The following is a 20697-nucleotide window of genomic DNA, read 5'->3' as shown; positions in this document are numbered from 1 at the left end:
CCCGGGTGGCCTCCGGCTGGGACCGCAGCCGCTGTGGGGGGACTGAGGAGCCCTAGTGCAGAGCCCAGTTCGGCCAGCGGAGGACTTGAGGCCACGGGGAAATAAACAGACCTCTGCCCCTCTGGTTCATCATCTGGAAAACAGGGCCAACAGCACCGAGTCTGCAGATTAGACCGACATCAAGGTCAACGGAGAAACGGCACCCACTCCAGTGCTCTTGCGTGGAGAATCCCAGGGACGGGGGAGCCTGGTGGGCTGCCGTCTCTGGGGTCGCACAGAGTCGGACACGACTGAAGTGACTTAGCAGCAGCAGCAGTAGCAGCAAGGAGGTCAATGCGTCTCCACTCAGCAGGTCATCCATCCAGGGATGGCTGATGCACAAGGAGCTGGTCTTCTCTGGGGGAGACGAGGGGAAAGAGAGGGGGAGGGAGCATGGGCGGGGTAGGGGAGGCCGAGGGAGAGGGGAGTGAGGGAGAGAGGAGAGGGAGGGGGAGAGGAGGGCCGGAAGAGAGGAGGGGGAGTGTGGGAGGGGAGGGGGGAGCGTGGGGGAGGGGAGGGAGACGGGAGGGACGAACGGGCTGAACTCTCTCAGGGACAACATCACAGGAGGGGCCCAAGGCTCCAGAGAACTGGTAAACCCATTCAGCTCTGATGCCAGGAAAACTATGAGACAAAGTATGAGGTAATACAAGCAACATCACTCCTCTAAAGATCTGAGACAAGCCGTGCAGTTTAAGGAAGACCCCGTCCCTTCCAAAGCGCCTGGCCGGGGCTCTTCAGCCTCTCCTCAGGAGGCAGGCAGGTGGTTCATCGTCTCCGGTGAGGCTGGAGTCGCTGGACCGTGATCTGACACGGAGGGAAATCGGCCTTTGATGGGAAGAAGCGCCTTCCGGTTTATCCTTCTCTTTCTTAATCAAGGGCTTTCTCCGAGGCCGTGCTCCCTGGTTGGTGTGGGGTCTGCGCTCACAAGCCCGACCTCAGAGGAGCCTTGCACCCCTCACTGGCTTCTATCTCGTCTCCCGTTTCTTCCGTCTGGCAGGCGCTAATTTACTGCCTGGCTGCCCGCCTGGGCGCACCAAACGAGGTCCTTGTTCATTTGCCTTTCAGATGCTCTTGTTTTCACTCCCTCACTCTACGACTTTTTCCCAGAGACCAGGAGGCATCTCCAGGGAGGAGGGTATTCTGGCCTCTTGGGCCATCTGGGTTCCTGGGCTGACTTCCCGTCCACCTTCAGACCCTCGGGGGTCCCCAGTCATGGATGAGGGGAGCCGCGAGGCCACCGTCCCTACTCTGTTCCCGTGATCACCCCACACCCTCCTGCTGGCCACGGCAGCTCCAGACTCCCAGGTACGGGTAGGGACTCCTCATTGAACAGCAGCCAAGGGTCCTGCCGCATGGAGCTCAGTCGGAGACAAAGAAATAAGCAAATATGGGAGCACGTGATATGGTCCATCAGAGGGTGACCTGTGCCACCAAAGGGACCAGGGATGCGGGGGTGGTGGCAAGGCAGGAGGTTTGCCACCTGGACCAGGGTGGCCAGGAAAGGCGACCTCCCACAGGTGACATCTCAGCTAAGGCTTCAGGAGGGGAAGGCCGGCCCAGGTGGAGGAAGGGAAAGGAGAATCAGACGTACTTTACATAAAAACGGAGACTTCCGGCAGCTCTCGGGCAGTGCAGGGCTGAAAGGAGAGTCCAGGCCCCAGGAGGGAATCCATCCGGCCCCTGTCGCCAGCGGATGGGCGTGCACATGCGCTTCTGGGCAGCTGGCGGGCCGGGGGAGGGGGGTGGGGTGGGCTTGCAAGCTTCTCCTCCCAGGAGTGACCCGGGCTGCAGGCCCCTCTGTCGTGCCCAGGGGAACACCCCTCTGTCGTGCCCAGGGGAACACGGGCTCCTCCGCGGCTCTGAGCTCTCCAGGCGGCAGCGGCCCACTTGGAACGGCTTCCGCGTCAGACCCTCGGGCAGCCCCGCCCCCACGGGGCCGTAGCGGGGAGAATGCCCGAGGGGAGGGGCTCCGAGCTGCAGGCTCAGCCTGGCTTCTGGCGGGGGACGGGGGTCTGCCCGGGTCTGCAGCTGGGCACCATCCTGACTCACTGCCTTAGAAACGAAAGGGTCTGGTCGTGACTGAGCCCCTCAGACATTCCAGAAGACGTGGTCCGTATCACCTCGCGGCTCTTTCCCTCGGGGCGTTTCCTCCTCTCTCTGGAGATGCAGTTCGTGCAGAGGACACACAGGCTTTGTGCTCAGTATCTCGGCTCCAAACCCCACCACTGCCTCCCCCAAGTCGTGTTTCAAGTGTGACAGGCAGAAGCTGTGTTCCCAGGGCTTGGTCCGGAGAAGAGGGTCCCTGCGTCGTGGGTGATGCCCTCTGAGGTGGGGCTACATGTCCCTGCCCCACCAGGCTGTGAGGAAGGGTTCTGCGCTGTGCACCTTCCAGAGGCTTCGCCCCCACTGCAGCCGGGGCCCGCAGACACTGCCTGGCTCTTGCCTAGGCCAGAGCCGACGGGGCTCGGGTCCAGTCGGCGCCGGCAGGCCCCTGACTCTGACTGGATCTCGCCGGCCAGGATAGCTGAATTTCAGGTGGGGGATGAGGTCCAGATGAAGCCTCGGGGGACTCTCTAGCTGACCTCGAAGGGTTCTTTCTATGGCAGAGCAGAGAGTCGCAGTAACATCAGCTTCAGGAGCTAGTTGCTGATGTGGGCCCCTTTCGTGGGTGTCCATCTCGGCTGCAAACGTGTGTTAGTGACATTTTCTGCCTCTCCTCATCTTCACTGGTTCAGGAGATGTTACAAAAACCATTTCAAGGCTTCTGAACAAACAGTCACAAACATTTAAGCCTCCGCTTTGCCTGTTAAGGAAAATGCCACCTAAGATAATCACGTGGTCTTTGCCTGACAGGAAGGTTTACACAGAGGACAGGATTATTTTCACCTCTGAGCAATTCACAGACTGTGAACCTAGATGGTCTTTTCTATACCCTGCACTGATTCCTTGAGCGAAATATTCCAATTCCTGGACACACAGAAAGAAAATGCTGGTAAAAGGCATAACAACAGGCAGTCATTCCTGACAGAGCTGCCCAAGGAGTGCGGCTTACTCCTCAAAGAGAGTCAGGTGGAAACTGGGTGTAGATCCAGTTCCATCTGTGTCACCTCTTCCACCGCAAGTGGGGAGCACTTCCTGGGGAAGGCCCACAGCAGGCCTGCAGGATGCTCTCTGGATGTGCAAACGGCCCGGGTTCGAGCGGTTTCCCATGGTGGAGATGGCTGGAGCCAGGGGCAGCAGCTGGACTCTGGAGTTTGTAGTAATGTCACCTCAGACCATCATTTACCACCTCAGTCACCTTGTCTGAAATACGGGCCTGTGGTTCTGTTTCTCTTTGGGGTTTGTCACGAGGAGAAGAAAGAAGGGCCCAGCACACAGGGGACACTGGAGAAATGGTGGGCGCCCCTTTATCGTCGCTTCCACAGTGGGAACAAGGAGAGGCATGAAGGGTGACAGGACCTGAGGGAATCTGGGGCCAGACATGTGATCCTGGGTGTAGTAAGGGCCCCGAGTTAGTTTTCCACAAATCCCTCTCTGACAGCTTGTTGCCAGCATCCTTTTCTTCAATGGGTGTTCCCAGCCTGTATCTCTTAAATCATGTTCCCAGAGTCCCTCTCTGACACCTTGTTACAAGCATCCCTCCCACTGAAAGTATTCCCAGAATTCCCTTCTCTCAAGGATGTTCCCAGCATCCCTCTCTCTGATGTCACATTCCCAGAATTCCTCTCTCAGATGGATGTTCCCAGCTTCTCTCTCTTTGATGGATACTCCCAGAATTCCTGGGAGTATATCAGAAGGATATTCCCAGCATCCCTCTCTCTGAGGGATGTTCCTAGCATCCCTCCTTCTGACAGCACATCCTCAAGTTCTGAGCATGACATGGCCAGCACCATACAGGTACGATCTCTTAAATGGCAATCAAGCTCAGTTCAAAAGTGTCTTTTCCAAGTCAACCTAGTCTATACTGTCCCAAGTAAGTGAGCAGGAAGACAGCAGGAGGCTTACAATCCAATGTGAGTTAAGTGAAGAAAATCAATGCCAGGAGCAACAACTTTCCAGTTACAGACAACCTCATGAGGTGGACATTATCACACCCCTTCACAGGTGAAGACTAAAGCCTCGGGTGTTTAAGTAACTTGACCAAGTGGTACAAGCAGTGTTCCAAAATAATGACTGTGGTTCTAGAAGGTGCTTAGAGGAAAAAGCCAATCTGAAAAGGTGATACTATATGACTGCATCCTATAACATTCTTGAAATGACAATATTATGCAACAGAAGAGAGAAGAGTGGTTGCCAGGGGTCAGGGATGGGTGGGGTGCAGGAAGCGGGTGGGTGTGGTTATGAAAGGACGACAGGGGAGCTGCTGTGGCGGCCAGCCGATCTGTACCTGGACAGGGTGCTGGAGACGTCAGCTGACACGTGGTCACGCTGCACAGCACTAAAAAAACATACACACCGAAGAGCACAGGCTTACAGAAGCTCAGCGTCACCGCGATACATTAGCGGTACACTCGGGTGGGGGAAGGAGGTATCACTTAGTGAGAGGCGGTGGGCTGAACCACACTCCCTTCCCTCAGAGATCCTTACCCCCAGAATCTGTAAACATGCTACTTCCACTTAGTAAACGAAATTTTGCAGCTGTGGATAAGTTATAGATTCTGAGATGGGAAGATGACTCTGGAGTATCTGGGTGAAGCCCATGCAACCCCAACGGTCCCGATGAGAGGGAGGCTGGAGGGCTGGGGCTGGAAGAGACAGAGATTCCGAGATGTGATGCTGTCAGCATAGACGGTGGAGGAGGGAACCACAAGCTGAGGACCAGCTCCAGAGGCTAGAAAAGGAGACAGTCACCCTGGAGCTGCTGCAGGGACGGTCACCCTGTCAGCAATTCCACAGTAACCCAATGAGACTGAATTTTGACTCCTGACCTCCAGAGCTATAAGAGAATAGATTTGTACTGCTGTAATCCTCTAAGCTGGTAGTGATATAGCAGCTATATGAAATTAATACAACGAGGAACCTTGGGGAAAAAGGCAACAAACTTCAATTATTTGGGAAATTTCATTTAAGTGGAATGCTCTCATCCCTGGTGATATCAGATGGCCGAGGCATTACTGAACATGAGAAGCTGGCTGTTTCATCAGCAGAGACCTGGTCTTGATGGAGAGGAAGCTCAAAGCCACCTTGATTCTTCAAACTGCTGCCGTTCCCTGCCATCAAGCTTTGGCAGCATCTGGTGGGTGGTACTTGGAGCTGGCACAGCTCACAATAACAGCCTGTTTAATCCATGTCAGCTAGGAGAAGCCTCCAGAATAAATACTGCATCCAGCGGGCGTATTTTTTCTGTACCATTTCTTTATCCTTCATATTTGAAAAATATTTAAACTCACGATATACCTGGAGAAACTAAAGTGTGGTTCTTTGCAGGTAAAGAGGTTAGGCAGATTAAGGATCAAGAGAATAATTGGACATGTAATTCAGAATTTAAGTTTTTAGGTAAATATTCTAAGCCTATGTTTCTAACTAGGAATATAACAAGCCAAAAAAAAAAAAAGCCTTGACAAAGGAATAAAAGTTGGCTTCCGTTTGGGAATAATGGCTGTGACAGAGGGTTCCGGGTACAAACACTGTACCAGGCGCCTGTAGTTCTCAGAGCAGCTCTGCAGGGAACACAGTATTGTCCCTGACTTGCCACTGCAGAAACAGAGGCTCGGAGCGGTTAGGTCACTTGCTTGAGCTCCCATAGCCTATAAATAATAAAGTCTGGACTGGCGCTCACATTGGTCAGATCTCCAAGCTCATGTCTTGCCCTCGCTACTGCCTGAAAGATAAATACGTAAGGCAGCATGTTGAATAAATACCACAACGTCACCAACAGCTAACATGAGAGCTCTACAAAGAGCTGAAGGTTGGCCTAACTTGGAATTTATCACCTGCCCCGTGCCGGAGCTCAGTGGGGAAGGGACTGTGCCGTCCACAGGGCAGAAAGTGGGCTACACAGCGACCCAGGGTGGTAACCCACCCAGTCACTGGCATGCAGGAAGCTTCATAATATAGGAAGAAAACCGTTCCACGTGTGTAATAACAAAGCCAGAGCAGCACGGCCCCTGCCAGCAACACACAGTCCTGCAGCCGCTCCGCCGGGCCTCGTGGGTGTGCTCGTCCCGGCCGAGACTCCAGCACCCACACCCGGGTGCTGCTGAGGGCACTTGCTGCTGTTTAGTCGCTCAGTCGTGTCTGACTCTGTGCGACCCCATGGGCTGCAGCTCGCCAGGCTCCTCTGTCCATGGGATTCTGCAGGCAAGAATACTGGAGTGGGTTGCCATTCCCTTCTCCAGGAGATCTTCTGACCCAGGGATGGAACCTGCATCTCCTGCATAGGCAGGCGGGTTCTTTAACACGGGGTCACCTTTGGAGAACCAAGTACTACCTATAAAACAGCATGGTGTCTGGTGGGCTAATCACTCTGGTTTTCTGACACAGACAACAAACTGGTGGTCACCAAAAGGGAAAGAGGGGCAGGGACGAATTAGAAGCTCAGGATTAACGGATACACACCATTCTATACACAACAGATAATCAGCAAGGGAGCCACATTCAGTGTCTTACAATAACCCACAATGGGAAAGAACATGAATATATTCTTAAAATAACCGAATCACTTTGTTGTACCCCTGAAACTAACATGAAATTATAAATCAACTATACTTCAATAAAAAACAAAGCAAAACATTAAATCACCCTGATTTTGCTAAAATCCCATCATTGGAACCACCCCTGAGCCTGTGTTTCCACACGGAGCCCCTCCAAGCAAGGTCCCTCCTTCTCCACCCCATGGTGGTTCTTACACTCCTTTGCCTGTGACTGTAAGAAATGCATTTACCACACACCCACCTCACACATACGCGTAACAGAAACAAAAGTTCCGTGAAGCAGGACGTGTCCTTGCCGTGTGCACGGGGCTCTCGTGCTTTGTGCTTCTGTATTTGCTCCGCACACACTGACGGGTGATGCTGGATCCCATCCACACCCCACAAGCGGTCGTGCTTCACGGCAGCGAGGGGCCTACCTCTGGGGCGATGTAGTCAGGGGTCCCGCAGAAGGTCCTGGTCGTGACGCCGTCCATCATGTGCTCCTTGCACATCCCGAAGTCCGCGATCTTAATGTGTCCTTCCGAGTCCAGCATGACGTTGTCTAACTTCAGGTCCCTGCAAGGAAGCAGGCGCCATCAGCGTCCCTCTGCACGAAACCGCTTCGCTCTGCCTCGTGCCTACAGGCCTGGGGGAGCTGGGGCGGGGCCTGCCACTTAGCGATTTTCCATCTCTGGAGGCAGCGCTGTGCCTAGGGTACCGGTGTGCATGCCAAGGCGCCTCTGTCCTGTCCAACTCTGTGTGACCCCACTGACTGCAGCCCACCAGGCTCCTCTGTCCATGGGCTTCTCCAGGCAGGAATACTGGAGTGGGTTCCATGCTGTCCTCCAGGGGATCTTCCCAACCCAGGGATCAAACCGGTGTCTCTTAAGTCTCCTGCGTTGGCAGGCGGGTTCTTTACCACTAGTGCCACCTGTGAAGCCCACCTAGGGTACAGCAGATACTTAATAAATCAGACCGAGTGATGGAGACAGTGATTCCCACCTTGACTGCAGGTGAATCTCCGGAGACGCAGCTGAGCAGCTCCGAGGGCCCCGCACTCCCTGGTTTGTTAGTGTCCCACCCAGAGGGCTCAGGCTCCCCCACCGGGGTGCAAACTGCAGGCTGAGACCCACCGCAGAGTGCACTCGGCCCCCCATTTTGCACCGTGTCCTGGTCACTCTCCGGTTAGTGCCGGCCGACGTCCTGCCTTCACTGTAACCAGCAACGGCAGGAACCGGATCCGGCGGCCCCCCTCTCCCCGCCCGCCCCAGCACCTGCGCTCCTCTGCTGAGCATCACTAGCAGAAACTCAGCCCTCACAGGTCCCCGACCCTCACGCTACATGAAAGGCAGAGGAGGGAGCTGGCAGGGGAAAGAAAAGCTCATTTTCTTGCAGAAGCAGAAATGAGATATGCTGTCTCTGAGATCCAGAAACCAGAAGCTGGTCCACATTTGCCCAGAGGCTGCAGAGAACTGTGGGTCCCAGCAGGTCTCCACGACGGGGTAGGGGGGATTGTCCTCTCCATGTTGACAGCCCCTCTCCCCACAACAGAAGCACACACCCATGGAGTCCAGAGGGCCAGCAAAGCCTCTGTGCTGCGGGCAGCAGGGCCTCGATACACACCGATAAATGATTCCTCTTTTATGAAGAAAGAACAGCCCGATGGAAATCTCTGCTGCATAGAACCTGCAACAGAAAATGTCTGTCAGGAGTCCGGCTTGTTCCCTCTGGCCTCCTGGATACTTTCTGCCTCAAGATCAGGCATCAAAATGGCACAGGAAGGGAGACCCTGACCGCCAGAGACCAGCACTGCCCTACAGGCAGCTCCAACCTTCTGCGGTTTTATGACCCCAGTTCCCCAAGGGATGACACAGCTGATAAAATCAGTGAAGCAGGTTTATTACCTGCCTGAAAACAAGCCCTTCTTGTCTGGGGCAGGTGGACAGGTAATTTACTGCTTAAAAGAAATTTCGAGCACAATCTTTTAAAGAGTGGCTGTCTGCCAGGCTGTCCTGTGTCAGGGCTACAGTAGACTGAGCAAATCTCCATTTTCCCCCTTAAGGACAGAATACGGTAGTGTGTGAAAACACACGTCTGCCCTGGAAGAGAAAGGTCAGTGTGAGCGGAACTCTGGGGCTGGTTTACTCAGCCCCACACCCTCACCCCGGGCGCTGGGGGAGTGGGACCCAGGCCACAGTTCATACCTGGCGCACCCTTTAAATAATTCATGATAGGAAGGAGTTACAGCCATGGCTTCAGAGTTGTTAATGGATCAATCTCTGAAACTCCAAATAAACACTGAAGGAGGTTTTAAAATCTGCTTTGTGTTTAGTTCCTGAAGCCCGAGAAGCCACAAGATTCTGCCTGTGCAAACAGCACTCTCGCGAGGCTTCAGTAAGCACACGTGTTTACATGAGTGTGTTTACAGGAGCGGAGGAAGAACCCCTGAAGACAAGGACCACACTCTCAGCAGGGGGCCGTCTCTGAGTGCCGGCGGGAGGTGGGGAGGAGAGAAGGGGTCACAGGTGACTTTCCTGTGGCTTTCTCGTTTTTCTGTATTTTTAAAATATAAAACCTTCCAGCAACACAGATGCAGTTGAAGGTCCTAAGTGGGACGCCCGCGGGTTTCCTCTCGATGGAGGGAGGCTGTTCTGCCCTCGGCTGCGACAGCTCTGAGCGCTCAGGCTCAGCTCTGCCACTCACTTGCTTTAATGCTTTGTAACTGACAACATAAGAGACCGGGTCAGGGGAGGGCTTTCTGAAAACGGAAAGGAAAAATAAAAGCAGAAACCAGCAGCCCTGCCCTTGTTTTGAGCGAGCCCCCAAGAACGCCCTGCTCTGCCTCTGGTGGGTCTCCCCAGGCCGGCTCACCCCACGTGGGCCAGGGCGGCTAGGGTTTATTGTTTAGACTGAACGTCCGCTGGAGCCCGATGGACGTTTGATCAGGTGATTAACTGGGGTTCCTGGCACTACACATCTCCACTGGGGGTGAAAGAGCTTTGCCTCTCTGAGTTACCCATGACCTCCTGGCCCTGGAATACGGGCTGATTCTCCAGGTCGTCACGCTCCCGCCTCTAGATTCTCGGTCTTCCCTGGAGCCCGCGTCTCTCTGACCGCGTGGATTCCTGCCTGCGGGCCTGGAGGTGCAGGCACCCCACTGAAACCTCCCCCGACCTCCTCCTGGACGGGGGCCCCTCCCAAGCCTACGGGGGCGTCAGCCCGGCACCCAGGCCCGGTTCCCTTCCCGCGCGACGCCTCTCCTGATGCCCCCGGGGCTCCAAGGTCGCTCCGCTCCTTTTCTGCAGACTGTCCGCACCCCCTACACCAGCCCCCCACCCTCCCATCTCCTCTGGCCGGGAGCCCCCCGATGCTGTCAGGCCCCCCGGGCCCGCCTCCACCCCCGCCCCCGCTCCCCGCAGCTCCCAGCTACAGGAAGAATGAAGGTCTCCGTGGGATGCGCGCAGGTGGACCCTGCCGACCGTCCTGCCCCGGGGAGGTAACAGCGCTTCACCCCAAGCTGGGTGGAGCCCCACTTCCAGACCCCCGGCCGCGCTGAGAGCACCTAACAAGCTACTCACACTGCTTGCGGCTCCTTGAACTTCCCGACCTGCTGGATGTGGTACATGAGGTCCCCGCCGTTGACGTACTCCATGACAAAGTACAGCCGGTCCTGAGGGCCGAGGTTCGACCGGTGAGCGGGCTCCTCCGCGACTGGGGGCCCCGCTCCAGCCCGCGGTCTGCTTTCTCGTTGGGGAAACGTGGGCCGCGCTGGCACGTCTGCCCGGCGGAGCCCGTCACAGTTTTCTCCCCCCAAGAAAGAATTAGTAAAAAGCCCCGCTGTGTGAGGACCTCAGGAAACATAAAGTCACGACATAGCCCTGAAACTTCAGCTCTCGGTTGCCCTGTCCACTCCTCTGGTTACAGATGCTCCCAATGATGGAAACGGCCTCGAACCTTCCTCCCTTTTCTCCTACACACAGAATTCATTTCTAAGTTGGGGCTGGCGTGAAGAGTCCACACGGGCCAATCCTTTAACCAGTGGTTGGCAGTGCAGTGATGGACGCTGATGTGTTTGCCCAGACGTGTCTGAGAGCAGACCTCATGGGTCAGGGGGCTTGTACCCCGTAGACCTCAGGGTCGTCTGCCGTGGGTGGGGCTGCGTGTGGGGAGGCCGATCGGTGCTCTGCATCCACGTTCGCCCAAATGCTGTTTCTGACTTTCTCTCTGGCTGACACGCTACGTGTCGGCCCGCGAAGCACATGTCATAGAACTCCGTGAGTCTGCGCATTTATAAGGACATTACACTGGGACAGATGGGAGGTGGAGGGGGCTTAGGAGGGAGATAACAGCGCAGCACAAGGTAAACGCTGGCCTCTGCTCTCTTCCAGAAAACACCTCCATTTCACAGAGGTTATTAAACATTAAAGTGGTGCGCAGGGAGGAAAAAAGGACAGAACTGGAGCCAACAGCCAGGAAAGGGCGCTGGGAGCCTCAATCCCTCGCTTTCCTGTTATGAACTTTAATTTCAATTTTATTTCTCTGCTTTGTAGCTTTCCAGAGCTTAATCAGTGTAACCTGGGTAACAGGATCCCGGCTGGGGCTTTTCCCTCTCCTTTGCCTATTGCTAGATTCTCATTTGGACGCTACCGGGAGGGGCTGGGAGACGGACCATTACTCGGCTGCCCGCGCCTGGCTGCCCCCTGGTGGCCGAGACTGGCTCTGCGGCCCCCCATCCACTCCGGACTGCAGGCTGCGGCCCCGTCACTACAGTCACGGCTGCCGATCACCGAGCCACATGTTCAGGACAGCCGTTGAGGCGTGGAGAGCTTGCCTTTGGGAACGCCTCACTACGGTGCGGCGTATAGTACACACACATATACATATAAACATCTAAGTGTTTGTATTTCTTGTAGGTTACCTGCAAGCACCATGCCCCAGACTTGGCTGATTAGTGGAAATTATTTTGTCCTCTCTTAAGTTAACCTGTGTGACAGGGCTCTGCAAACCTTTTCTGTAAAGGGCCAGACAGGAAATATTTTAGGCTTTGTGTGTGTCTTGCAACTACTCAGCTGTGCCTTTGTAGTCAGAAAGCCCTTGATGCCAGGTTAGTGAAGGCGCCAGGCTATGTCCCGAGAAAACCATTTATGGACCTTGAAATCATCTAATTTTCTTGTGTTACAAAATAATATTCTTTTTATAAAGCCTCTCTTAGAGCTCAGGGACCATCCACACAAAACAGGCCAGACTACCACCCCTGCGTGTGCATTACCCAAGAACATCCTCTTCTAGGACATGGGTCTCCTGATGCTCTGATGCCAATTTGGCAGCTGTACCAGGATTTAACGAGCCGGGACTGTGAGCTACCGTTTTGTATCTCTAAGCCTTAACACATTGCCCGGTGTGTGTTAAGAAAACCTTTGACAGAAGCATTCACAGAATCAAATGGGATGAATGCCAAGTCTGTAAGCAGGGGATGCCCTGAATTCCCCAGTGGTACCCAGTCTGCCTGGGAGAGGAGGATGTGGGCTGCTGTCTTCTCCCGGGAGGAAGGCTGGGGGTGCGGCGCGATGACCCTGTGGGGGGCGGGGGCAGTCCCGGGACCCTCACCACCGTCTGGAAGCAGGAGTGCAGCTGCGTCAGGAACGGCGGCTTGTCGAGCAGCGCCAGGACCCGCTTCTCCACCATGGTGCACTCCACGTCGTCGTCCTGGATGACCACGTCCTTCTTCAGGATCTTGATGGCGTACAGCTCCTCTGTCCCCTTCCGGTCGGCCAGCATCACCTGCAGGCAGACGGAGGGCAACCTGAACATCGGGGCACACGGCACGGGGGTGGGGGGGCGGGTGCGGGAAATGTGTGTACAGACCTGTCAATTTTTTTTTAAGATTTTTTTTGATGTGGCTCATTTTTAAAGTCTTTATTGAATCTGTTACAATATTGCTTCTATTTTCTGCTTTTGGGTTTTTGGCCAAGAGGCATGTGGGATCTTAGTTCCCCGACCAAGGACTGAGCCTGCAGCCCCTGCACCGGAAGCTGAAGTCTTAGCCACTGAGCACCAGGCAAGTCCCAGCAGATTCACCGACATCAAGAAAGCTCCACTTCAGGAGGTGCCGTTCTCAAACACTGCGTTTTGTGTGTGTGTTAGTTGTCGGTTGTGTCCAGATCTTTGCAGCGCCATAGACTGCTGCACATTAAACTCCTCCAGCATACAGTTTGAGAAAGCTCTGGGAGATGGTGATGGACAGGGAAGCCTGGCGTGCTGCAGTCCACGGGGTCGCAAGGAGTTGGACACAACTGAGTGACCGGACTGGACTGATAGCTTCTAGGCCACCAAGATGTACATGCTGTGTGGGCCATAACCACACGAGGGCGCCATTGCGGCCGCTGAAAATGATGCTTGACATCCTCCTCTGCATCAGCAGGTACTTCAGGAGCATCTTCACCTCAGCAGCACCGTCATCTCAGGAGTACCGTCATCTCTGGAGCACCCTCAGAGCAGACACCTGACTGACCTTTACACGCTCCTCACAAGCCAGGAAGTCGGGACCCAAATCCAAAAGAAAGCAGGAGGATTGAAGCCAGCCCCTGGCTCCACCGTGAGATTTGGACCCAGAGAGGCAGACGCAGATATGCAGACTGGACACGGAGGAAACCCGGTCTGGTATCTCTTAACTATTATGTTCATTTACTACAAGCCAACATTTAATTTTCAGTTTTGAAAATTATTCAGCCACCATTGTGGGGCGCCGACTCCATCCTGAACCCTGAAATGGTGGCACAGGGGGCCCTGTCTGGCTTTTGGATAAGTCGTTTTTAATGCGCTGAAGTGGGAAGCCCCTGAAAATGTGGCGGAACCAGGGGGCATCTAGAGGGCTGCCCCGGAGTCCTCGGGGAGACTTGGACCGACCGGCCCCACGTCCTCCACGGAAGCCCCCCCCGGCTCGGACGTGGCCCGCTCACCTTCCCAAAGCTGCCTTTGCCCAGCACCATGAGGAAGTTGAAGTCCGTGAGCTTCACTCTGTCCAGGTTGTTGGAAGGCTGTCTCCTGTCCTCGGAGGGACTGATGACTTTGTTGCCGGCAGGGCCAAGCTTGGCTTTCTAAACAATAACACACACGTGAAAACAGTCAGCCATTTCCTCAGGGACAAAGTGACAGGAAACTCTGACTAAGCTGGATGCCGGTGCTGGGGGGGCGGTGGGAGGGGAGATGGGTGAGGAAAGGAAGCGGGGCCTCGAGATGTCTATTCCTACCGTCATCGCCGCACTCACCCCAAGGCCGACATTTACAAAGGAATGAGAAGCTGCCCTCACCCATACAAGAAACTCTTTGTATCTTTAACTGCGTTAGATAACTTTGTATCTAATGTAATAAAAGAAATAAACGTAATTAACTGTGTACCGATTCTTCCCTTATTTGTAGATTTTCCAATCTAAGATTTGCAGAAAGGAAACTTGTAGCCGCAAGAAGAGGGAGAGTGTGTTCCCTGGAGGAAAACGCTTTCATGGCAGACTGTGGGGTGACTCACTGCTGTGTTAAAAGGCACAGGAAGGAGAACAGAGGTTTCTTTTTCAGGTAAAGAGTTGGACTCCTGAAAAATGGTGACCTGTAAGAGCATCTGGTTTCCCATGGATCCCGCGGTGCTCTCCGCGCCCGACAGATCCTGGGTCGTGACCTGTGAGTTCCCCAGAGGGGTTTTACCCACTGGTCACTCGGTTAACACCCCTCAAGTTAACGGCTCCCAGGGAGATGGCAGGAGGTGAAGAAGCTTTCGGGAGATTTTGGGCATGACCAGACCACCAGGACGTCGGTGCTCTGCTCTTCAGGGGAATGTGGGATCTGACGTGTTTGCTTTAGTGGCTGAGAAGGCTCTCAAGGAATCGTCCATGCCCCCTCTCTGAGCAGAAGCCTCCTTCGTCCATGCCCACTCGGTGGGCTGCTCGTGCCTGGCTCTGCGGGGCGGCTGTGCCTTCACAGGACGAGCCTCCACCCCTGTCCCTGCAGACCCAGCCCCAGTGCTGCACTCGGCGTGAGGTCTGCACTAGCATTTTGGTTAAAGGAAGAATGAAGCGAAGCCTGACCATGCTCATCACATGCTGGGCTATGAGGTGACGCTTTTCTCTGATCAAAACAACCTTTCACAGGGATCGTGGGCTTCTCAGGTGGTGTGATCAGTAAAAGAACCTGCCTGCTGATGCAGGAGATCCCAGGTGGTGCTAATGGTAAAGAATCCGCCTACCAACAGAGGAGACACAAGAGATGTGGGTGTGATCCCTGGGTCAGAAAGATGCCCTGGAAGAGGAAATGGCAACCCACTCTAGTATTCTTGCCTGGAGGATCCCATGGACAGAGGAGCCTGGCTGGCTACAGACCCTGGGGTCGCAAAGAGTCAGAGACGGCTGAAGTGACTTAGCACGCATAGGTAGCATAAGAACTTTGTGAATGAACAGGTGAACTTGCGTGGCTGTGCTCCAGTAAAACTTTATTTACAAAAACAGACAGCAGCCAGAATCTGGCCTGGGGGTTCTTGTCTGCCTCCTTTCGCCCCACATCACGCAGGTTCTGAAATCATTCCTCATTTGCAGCTGGATTTAAAGACAGCCTGCCTCTGTCCTCGCCACGCTGGCAGAATGGCGACAGTTAAGAGCCTCAGATGCCCCTGAATTAAGTCCCTACCGAGTCTCTTTCATGACCAGCACAGGAGAAAGCTGTTCGGCAGCCAAACGGTGTGGTGAGTGAAGAACTTATTCGGGAGAGCAAAAATTTACGGGAAAGCACGTGAGGTCATCTTGATGAGAAATGTTTTTACGGACACGTCCACACCGGCTGTCGCTGCTGCCGGATTCGCCGGCCGCTGGCAGGCCTCTGTTGTCATGGCAACTCAGCCACTCTCTCGGGAGACACGCGGACCCGTGACGCATTAGCAGTCGGACCACTGTGGAAAATATGAAGTCCCTGGTTCTTCTGGACCCAAGTGTCCCTACCTTAGTACTAGCTGTGATGCTTTCCTGCAGGCAACCTGCTTGCCCGTCTCCCAGATCCACACGCTGACAGCCGACACCCGCCGAAGGCTGGCTCAGTCCGGTGCTAAGAGCCCGCTGGTCCCACCGCTCCAGAGGTCCCGGAACGGCCGCTGGGTCTGTCCCACCCAGTGGCCGAGAGTCCAGACTTCCGTGTGCGAGCTTCCGGGACCAGAAACTTCACCCTGTCAAGTTTTTCCGTCTGGAGAGAGCCCGTCTTTCTCTCACCAGGGAGCTGAGGGCACACATCTGCCTGATGCCCACCTAATGGGAGCTCAAGGCCACCGAACGTCATTGGAAGAGGATTTGGGGCACTTGGTAATTTTTTGAAACCTGTATCCTCTTCTAGAGGCTCAGTGGTAAAGAATCCACCTGCCAATGCAAGAGATGCAGTTCGATCCCTGGGTCGGGAAGATCCCCTAGAGGAGGGCATGGCAACCCACTCCAGTGTTCTTGCCTGGAGAATCCCAAGGACAGAGGAGCCTGCGGGCTGCAGTCCATGGGGTCACAAGAGTCTGACATGACTCAGCAACTAAACAGCAAACCCTTTTCCTGCTAAAACGCTCCCCGTTGGGCTGGCCATGGTGCTGGCTTTGTGAGTCGGTGCTGGCAGGGTCAGAGCCAAATGAACTCAATGTCAACAAAGGAAATGAACTTCCAGACTGCTGGCAATATTGCCCAGAAGCGGGGAGTTCTCTGTCCTAAGAAAGCAGAATAGGTATGAAGTGAGCTGGGCTCCTGCCAGAGGCGAGTGTGGGAACCACTGGACCACGGGCATCTTTCCCAGGACCAAGACAAGTCCCGCCAGACAAAGGACACTCGGGAGCATCAAGCGGGAAGCCCGTCCTCACGCCCAGCAGGAAGGGCAGAGGCGCAGTGGAGCCCTGGCTCTCTTCTGGGGCAGTGTTTGGGGAAATCTTTTACTTGCAAGTCTTCACTGCCCTCTTGTGGTACTTATTTTCTGGACCGATTGCAATTTTTCTCTCTTTTTTATGTTATTTAAAATAACCTTTTGTTTTGTATTGGAGTGTAGGTGCTGAACAGTGTTGTGATGGTTTCGGGGGGACGGCAAAGGGACTCAGCCACACACACACCCGTTCTGCCCCTCGCAGCCAGGCTCTCTGTAAAACTGTTCTGCGTGCTGTACAGCAGGTCCTTGTTAGCTATCCTTTAAAAACACAGCTTAGGGCAGGGGCCACAGAGGATGGGACGGTCAGATGGCATCACCGACTCAATGGACATGAGTTTGAGCAAGCTCCAGGAGACACTGAAGGACAGGGAAGCCTGGCGTGCTGCCATTCACGGGGTCGCCAAGAGTCAGACACGACTGAGCGACTGAACAATGACAAAGGCGTTTCCCAGGTGGTGCTAGTGGTAAAGAACCCGCCTACTAACAGAGGAGACACAGGAGAAGTGGGTAAAGAACCCGCCTACTAACAGAGGAGACACAGGAGAAGTGGGTAAAGAACCCGCCTACTAACAGAGGAGACACAGGAGAAGTGGGTTTGATCCCTGAGTTGGGAAGATCCCCTGGAGGAGGAAATGGCAACCCACTCCAGTATTCTTGCCTGGAGAATCCCATGGACAGAGGAGCCTGGTGGGCTATGGTCCATGGAGTCAAAAAAGAGGTGGACACAACTGAGCAACTAACACACACACATACCCCCACCCCAAACTCCCCAGCCGTCCTTCCCCATCCTTCCCACCAGCAACCAGAAGTTCGGTCTCTAGGTCTGTGTGTCTGTATCTGTTTTGTAAATAAGTTCATTTATAGAATTTCTTCTTAGATTCTGCATATAAGGGATGTCATATGCTATCCCTCCTTTGTCTGACTTACTTTACTCAGTGTGACAATGACTGACCGCATTCTGACTGGACTCTTAGCCGAGTTTAGAAATACGCCCAAGTTTACTAGAATGGCCCACAGAAGGGAAGTTCCCGTAAATACTGCAAAATGGCACAAACAAGACGGAAACGCTGCCTTCCCAGCTCTGCCTTCACAGAAGGTGACTCGTCTCTCGTGTGAGAGCCTGGCCTCACACCTGGCACAGCCTGGCACAGCGCCTGCAGGAGGTGGGCAGACACGGGAACGTGTCCTAGAATCGCCAAGGGCGTGATTTCAGGAGACAAGCCCCAACCACTGCTAGCTGTCTCTGTGTCCTGACTCCCCAGACCTCTGACTGGGCCCAGACTCTGCAAACCACGGATGCCAGGGAGGGCCGAGGGGGCCAGGTGCAGCCCCTGAGACGCACTGTGTCCGGGAAATAATGGAACGATGAGTCACGTGAGGGCAGAATTCAGCGAAACGGCCACCCCCAGGGAAATTCAACGTGTGCTAAGTGATCACAGGGTGGGAGCTCCTGAAAAACAAACAATGAAAACCCAAACCGTGGCTGGCAATAAAGCTCAGACCCCTGGGAAAGTTCCAGGCACTTCTCGCCCTCGTCAGCGGCTGCAGGACAGGTGGGTGGGTGAGGGTCATCCCTGCGCCTCCCGCGCCCTGAGGAACCTGGGCAGAGGTTTGAAACCTGACAGGCATGGAGGGAAAGACAAGAAAAATATGATCCTTCCCCCAAAAGGCTGAATATGTTTGCTCAATTACTCAATTTAAATTTTTTCTAAAATGCCTCTAATTGACAGCAGCAAGCATTCTGAAAGCGGGGCTGACTGCAATTAAATTTAGCACAAAATTTCCATAATCGTTGATTTCACCCTATCTTCACTGAGCGTTTTTTAAATTGCACCAGTTTTCAAAAAGGAGGGATCTAATTATAGCTCAGCTGGGACACCTGCTTTCAAGCCCGGCTCAGCTGCGCTGTTCTGGGCAGTTTTCTGTGCGCCCCCCGCTCCCCGCCTTGCCCCGTACTAACAGGCTGACGGGACTTGGGGGAAATGTGGCCGGGAGGACCAGCTCCAGCACTGCAGACCCCTCCCAGGCCTCAGTTTCTTCATCTGTCAAATGGACTCAAATGCCCACCGCCTCGTACTCGGGGAACTCCCCCCGCCTTGTTTGCTCAGTAGCTGCTGCACGGCTGCAGCACCCGAAGGGCCCTCCTCAGGGGCTGCAGAGGGGAGTAGGGGGACGCGGGGACCCCGGGGACAGCAGGTCCCCAGCCGCCCCGCCCGCAGGGGGTGTGCTGACACCGAGGACCTGCCCATCGCCACACCCTTCAGGCTTCTGAAACCTCAAAGAGTACTTTCCCTTCCCCATTTCCAGTCACCCGGGTCACTAATCTCTTGAAGCGCTTTCAGGGGCGCACCTGTAGTGCCAGGGACGCGTTCTGGATGAGAAAATGAGCAGGGCCATCTGTGGGATGTTTTCTTCGAGTGGCGTGTCTGAAAGACTATCTGCGGATTCTAGCTTAGTGCAGGGAGTGAGGGCTTTCCTTGCAAATTTTGTTCCTGGGTGTCTGAGCGTTTACATTTTCCACTCGCTTCAGATATGAATATGCTGTAACCATCTCGGGCTGAGTTTAATTATTAACGAGAGCAATCCACTGGGAACACAGCTGGCCCCTAAACAGCTCCTCCCAAAGACAGCGGTGTTCTCAGAAATGACAATAGACCAGATTTTTAAAATAATTTACATTCAAGTTGCAAAGTTCCCTTGGATCCTTCGGTAACAGAATGGCTGATGAGGCTACAACAATGAAGTGACTTGGGAAGAAATGCGGCAAAAAATGAAACAGAGCAGTGGTATTAATAAAGCCGGGTGTGGCTTCCCTGGAGGCTCAGAGGTTAAAGCATCTGCTTGCGATGTGGGAGACCCGGGTTCAATCCCTGGGTCGGGAAGATCCCCTGGAGAAGGATATGGCAACCCACTCCAGTATTCTTGCTTGGAGAATCCCACGGACGGAGGAGCCTGGTAAGCTACAGTCCACGGGGTCGGACATGACTGAACGACTTCACTTAAGATCGCAACGGGACGACTCCGGCCTGTGACACATTTCCAGCAGTCTTCCTGATCGGCGCACACCACGCCGACTGCCTGCTGACAGAGGTGTGTGCCTCAACCAGGGTGAACTGGGTCTGGAGGTGTGATCAGAGACACACATGAACAGAAACGAAGGAAAACGCGCCGTCGGCTTAAAGACGCACTCCTTCCGCCGCGCGGCCTTCCAGCCTGGCCGGAACTCGTCTGGAATCACTCACAGGCGAGGCCGCGGTCTCCCGGGTGGAATCCTAAAGGCACCTGATCGGCAATGGGGATGGCGGGCGTGCGCTGGGTCACACATGAGCGTGTCCTCGCTGGGACACCATGGCCGCTTGGACAGGACACACCGCGCATCCCTCAGAGCAGGGGTGCGGCAGGGCCTCGGTGTGGAGGGCACAGGAGCCCGGGTGACGGCTCTTGTAGAGGGCACGGCGGAAGGACAGGGCGGAGGACCCACTGCCTCTACGGAGTGTCACGACACCCCTGGGGGACGGGGAGGGAGAGCTGCGAGGTGAGGAAGAGCAGGGCCAGGCGCCCAGGGGGCAGCACCGGGAGGGGGGTCACGGCCACAGACGGGGCGGGGGGTGGGGGAGATGGGGGAGGGGTCAGGGGCACAGACGGGGGGCGGGGGGAACGGGGGGACGGGGGTCACAGAGGGGGCGGGGGGGGGCGATGGGGGAGGGGGTCATGGGCACAGACGAGGCAGGGGGGGCGTGGGATGGGGGAAGGGGTCATGGGCACAGACGAGGTGGCAGGGGTGGGGGGGATGGGGGGGTGGTGGGATGGGGAAGGGGTCATGGGCACAGACGAGGCGGGGGGGGCGTGGGATGGGGGAAGGGGTCATGGGCACAGACGAGGTGGCAGGGGTGGGGGGGACGGGGGGGGCGGGGGGTCATGGGCACAGACGAGGTGGCAGGGGTGGGGGGGATGGGGGGGCGGGGGGTCACAGATGAGGCGAGGCAGGGAACAGGGCACGGGACTCACAGATGGGGCCAGACGGGGGTGGGGTGTGTGTGGGGGACTGGGGCAGCGCTCAGGGCTCCCGGCTGCAGGCCTGGGGACCAGCCCTTCC

General features: G+C 55.2%; 1 protein-coding gene across 3 annotated transcripts in view; it reads right to left on the bottom strand.

Annotated features, from left to right (window-relative positions):
• The window catches only part of PRKCA (protein kinase C alpha), a 303137-nt gene that overhangs the window by 29928 nt on the left and 252512 nt on the right, over positions 1-20697 (bottom strand). For all 3 annotated transcript variants that reach the window (XM_019980528.2, XM_070774240.1, XM_070774239.1), the window contains exons 9-13: positions 13634-13771; positions 12282-12455; positions 10253-10344; positions 8298-8360; positions 7112-7250 (exon numbers count right to left, since the gene is read on the bottom strand). In XM_019980528.2, the coding sequence (XP_019836087.2) occupies positions 7112-7250; positions 8298-8360; positions 10253-10344; positions 12282-12455; positions 13634-13771 (606 nt within the window). The remainder of the gene's footprint in view (positions 1-7111; positions 7251-8297; positions 8361-10252; positions 10345-12281; positions 12456-13633; positions 13772-20697) is intronic.

Source organism: Bos indicus, chromosome 19 (assembly GCF_029378745.1).
Source record: "Bos indicus isolate NIAB-ARS_2022 breed Sahiwal x Tharparkar chromosome 19, NIAB-ARS_B.indTharparkar_mat_pri_1.0, whole genome shotgun sequence".
Taxonomy (NCBI): domain Eukaryota; kingdom Metazoa; phylum Chordata; class Mammalia; order Artiodactyla; family Bovidae; genus Bos; species Bos indicus.
Note: the sequence above shows the minus strand (reverse complement) of the source record. Positions and strands in the feature narration are given on the sequence as shown.